Raw genomic sequence first — 4024 nt, forward strand, 5'->3', positions numbered from 1 at the left:
TCTCGTTGCATGCAGACCGTGAGCTGATGATGTGAGCATCGACATGTGATCCATCATCCAATCATGCGTCTCCATTCTCCAACAAGATCCTAGGCCTAGCCACAACATATCTCCTTTCTCTGGGTCTCAAGTTGCCACGTCTTGAGGGATGACGAGATCTCTGCTGCACCAATAGCATCGAAGGTCAAGATTTTTTCATGTCTATATATCTATCTTGTCGGTACTCACACACAGACCAGAGCTCAATCCCTCCAGTTCCTTAAATAGCTCCTTCCTCTACTCTTCTCAAACCATCTCCAGTTCTCCACACTCGCTCTTCAGTATTCACTCTTTTGAGAACACACAGTACACCTCCCACCTTAGCAGCGCAATGGCGACCACCACCATGTCCCTCTCCTCGACTTTCGCCAGCAAGTTGGTGAAGAACGTGGCTTCATCAGCTCTCTTTGGTGAGGCCCGTGTCACTATGCGCAAGACCGCTGCAAAGGCCAAGCAGGTTTCATCAGGCAGCCCTTGGTACGGCGCCGACCGTGTGCTCTACCTCGGCCCGCTTTCCGGCGACCCCTCGAGCTACTTGACCGGCGAGTTTCCCGGCGACTACGGGTGGGACACCGCCGGGCTCTCAGCCGACCCCGTGACCTTTGCCAAGAACCGGGAGCTCGAGGTGATCCACTGCCGGTGGGCTATGCTCGGTGCACTGGGATGCGTCTTCCCCGAGCTTCTTGCACGCAACGGCGTCAAGTTTGGCGAGGCCGTATGGTTCAAGGCCGGTTCTCAGATCTTCAGCGAGGGTGGCCTTGACTACCTCGGCAATCCCAGCCTCGTGCATGCACAGAGCATCCTTGCTATCTGGGCATGCCAAGTCGTGCTCATGGGCGCCGTTGAGGGGTACCGCGTTGCCGGCGGCCCACTCGGTGAGATAGTCGACCCACTCTACCCCGGCGGCAGCTTCGACCCACTGGGCCTGGCCGATGACCCCGAGGCATTCGCGGAGCTCAAGGTGAAGGAAGTCAAGAATGGCCGCCTCGCCATGTTCTCTATGTTTGGCTTCTTTGTGCAGGCCATCGTCACGGGCAAGGGCCCACTCGAGAACCTCGCCGACCACCTCTCCGACCCTGTCAACAACAATGCATGGGCGTTTGCCACAAACTTTGTCCCCGGCAAGTGAGGCGTTGGCGCTTACTAGCTGCCAGTTGTAGCCACAAACTGCGGCGAACTGCACACAGTGGTTCAGATTGTAACATCATGGTGTAAATTACAAGGATCTTTGGGGAAATGGTTTCATCTGCCCGCTTGCTTCATGTCCTGGATGTAGCCTGTGTGTTGCTCCATGAGAAATGAGAACGGTGAATACTTGGGCGTTATTTAATCAGAAGTCGCTCTTCGTGATGGTAACTTATGCTCTCATTTTCTGATGGTCCATCGACCATCGTGATCATGCTGTCTGTTCGGAGAGCCCGTTTGCTTGTATGGTTGAATGCCGGCCCCAACGTTGTACAAAGAGTCATTTTCGTTCAGTTTTACTAGTGCATTGGCATGCAATGTTTGTCAAAGTTCGTAAAAAAAGCGATCACCCCTGAACCTAGAGGCTTGAGTACTAGTCCAAAGGAATTCTGAAAGCATAGTGACAGCGTTCACTCTAGTGTTGTGAATGCCGCGGCGGATATTGAGTGTATTTCTCCATGTAGTATGTGGATGAGGGCAAAGACGTATTTTATGGACAGGTATAGCTAGCTCTATAATTTTGCTTGTACTAGCAAATATACCCGCGTGTTGCAACGGAAGAAGAAGATTGACAACGCTTGATTACCGGATGGACGTGGCGACACCCAGGCGCCGCGGAAAGCACCACCAGATCCGAGCGAATCCACCAAAGACAAATCTGCCGGAGACACACATCCACACGCCCACCGACGATAATAGACACACCACCGGGATAAGGGCTAGACGGGGAAAATCTTATTCCATCTTCAGGAAACCGCCTTCGTCTCGTCTTCCAAAGCAGGACACGAAACCTAACAAAACTCGAAGAAACGTCTAAAAATAGAGCCCTCCGGTCTGCAAGGGCCAGGATCCACCACGTCGCCATGGCCCTAAGACCACCGGAGACGACGTGGACCGATGGCGGCGCCGACGGAAGGCGGAGAAAACCTAGGCTTTTTTAGGAGGGGAGGAGGCGGCTGCGTTAAAGTATGCGTTGGCTGCTGCTGCATCCTAATATGTTTGATTTATTTTTGTGTTAAATTATGAATAAACATAGAGTACATTTGAAAATGGTGAAGAAAAAAAGAAAGGAGGCGTTGTTGGAGCCGAAGGCATTTTATTTTGGCATGAGAATTGAGGCCACAAAAGACCGTTTAGCGGTCCTGTTTTATAGGCTAATGCTAGAGATGCTCTAAGGCCATTATGCGTTCAGGATAAACCCTCTTGTGTAACAAGATTTTTTCGGAAATGAAGACGAGCTTGCCCTCAGAACCGTACTGATTTTATCCATATAAATTGTTTTTAATTAAGAGTAAAAGAAGCCCGTGGTACACGAACTTGGCAGACGGAAGCAATTTCGTTCATCAATTTGCAATACGACATGGACACAGACAGCTGCCCTGGTATCGCTCAACATGCACTGACCGTCCGACTCTCGTGACAACACTCTCATTGTTACCTATATCAAGTGTTGCAGCCAATGACAACACATCTGTCATTCGAGGAAGAGGAAGAGAATGGAATAGGAGATGAAATAGCATGGTTCAAAAAAAAATATAGGTGGAATTTGCAAAAAAAAATAATTAGTGACGCGTGTCTGTGTCGAGACAACCACATCGGTATAATACTTACCCCAATTGTAGTTTGGCTCATTTTGCCATCAATACTCGATAGCCAAGTATCTCTAACCGAGCCCTATCCTATAACTCACTAAACATTCTTTTCAAACATTAACTGCTCAAATATGAAGAGTTAATAAATTGGTCGAAGCTAACCGAACCCTTATATTTAACTCATTATAAATTTTATGGAGAATTTGTTCATCCTTTGGAGCATACATTTGAAACAATTGCGCAATATTTCATCAATAATTTGAATGATTCAAATGCACCATATGCAGCGTTTCAAGTACACACATACATATAGTTCATCCAGTCCAACAATTCAAATGTAAACATGTGTATACTTCATCGAAAAGTGACTAAATCGATGAAGTTCATGAAAAAACACCACATATTTATCAAGTTTATAGTGCACCAAAGCAAGCACTCCCGTGCTTACCATCACCACCAGCAGCACCATCGCTGTCGCCTCCATCATCACCGTCACTACCACGCCTTATGAACATCTATTTGGTCAAAATCTCACCATGACTGAGTTGCCAATTTTGTCGCACCGTGTCATCCATTGTGCTTGGATCCATGAGGGTGGGCGTGATTATCTCCGTCAGCTATAGTGGCCGTAGGAGGTGGCGGAGGAGGTGAGGGGGTGACCGGAGATGGAGGAGAAGGCATCAGCACCACATGCCATGCAGAGGGCCTCAAAGTTGATGGCTTATTTCTCTTCTTTGTTGTCGCCTCATCGAGGGCCTTGCCTGCCGATGCTAGCTTCTTCATTCGCTTGTTGTTGGCTGGAGCAACCGAAGGGCAGGCGGTTGTCTTTTGTAGATGGCGCGGCCGATTTTGCGGACGACGCGACGGAGAGCATGGTGGTCTTCATCCCGGGCCATTTACTTGGTGCGTTCATCTACGCCGGTGGGAGGGGTCGGCGGTGGGCGGTTCCATATTCCCGGTGCAATTGGGGTGTTTGGTGGCTGCAGTGGCGGAGGCGGGAAGAGGAGATGTCACGGGCTGGAGAGGAGAAACGAGAATCTTCTGCAAAAACTTGGAGGCGCTCAAATTTATGCTATTTGGGAAACTTTTGAGGCCTAACTTCTTAAAATTTGAAGTCAACCGTTTGAGGGCTTGGTTAGCTATGACTTAACTCATCAAAATGAAATCCTTTGAAGAGTTAAGCGTTTTTGAGAATTCAGTTAGAGATG

General features: G+C 48.9%; 1 protein-coding gene across 1 annotated transcript; it reads left to right on the forward strand.

Annotated features, from left to right (window-relative positions):
• Positions 1-254: 254 nt before the first annotated feature.
• LOC123143423 (chlorophyll a-b binding protein of LHCII type 1) lies at positions 255-1369 on the forward strand. Its single transcript, XM_044562354.1, has one exon. It carries the CDS (start codon positions 371-373, stop codon positions 1166-1168), a length of 798 nt encoding a protein of 265 aa, XP_044418289.1. The 5' UTR covers positions 255-370; the 3' UTR covers positions 1169-1369.
• The last annotated feature ends 2655 nt before the right edge of the window (positions 1370-4024 follow it).

This window comes from Triticum aestivum, chromosome 1B, assembly GCF_018294505.1.
Source record: "Triticum aestivum cultivar Chinese Spring chromosome 1B, IWGSC CS RefSeq v2.1, whole genome shotgun sequence".
In the NCBI taxonomy this organism is placed as follows: domain Eukaryota; kingdom Viridiplantae; phylum Streptophyta; class Magnoliopsida; order Poales; family Poaceae; genus Triticum; species Triticum aestivum.

Excerpts from the sequence above, each read along its gene's own strand:
- LOC123143423 (XM_044562354.1), top strand. The coding sequence starts at position 371 with ATGGCGACCACCACCATGTCCCTCTCCTCGACTTTCGCCAGCAAGTTG.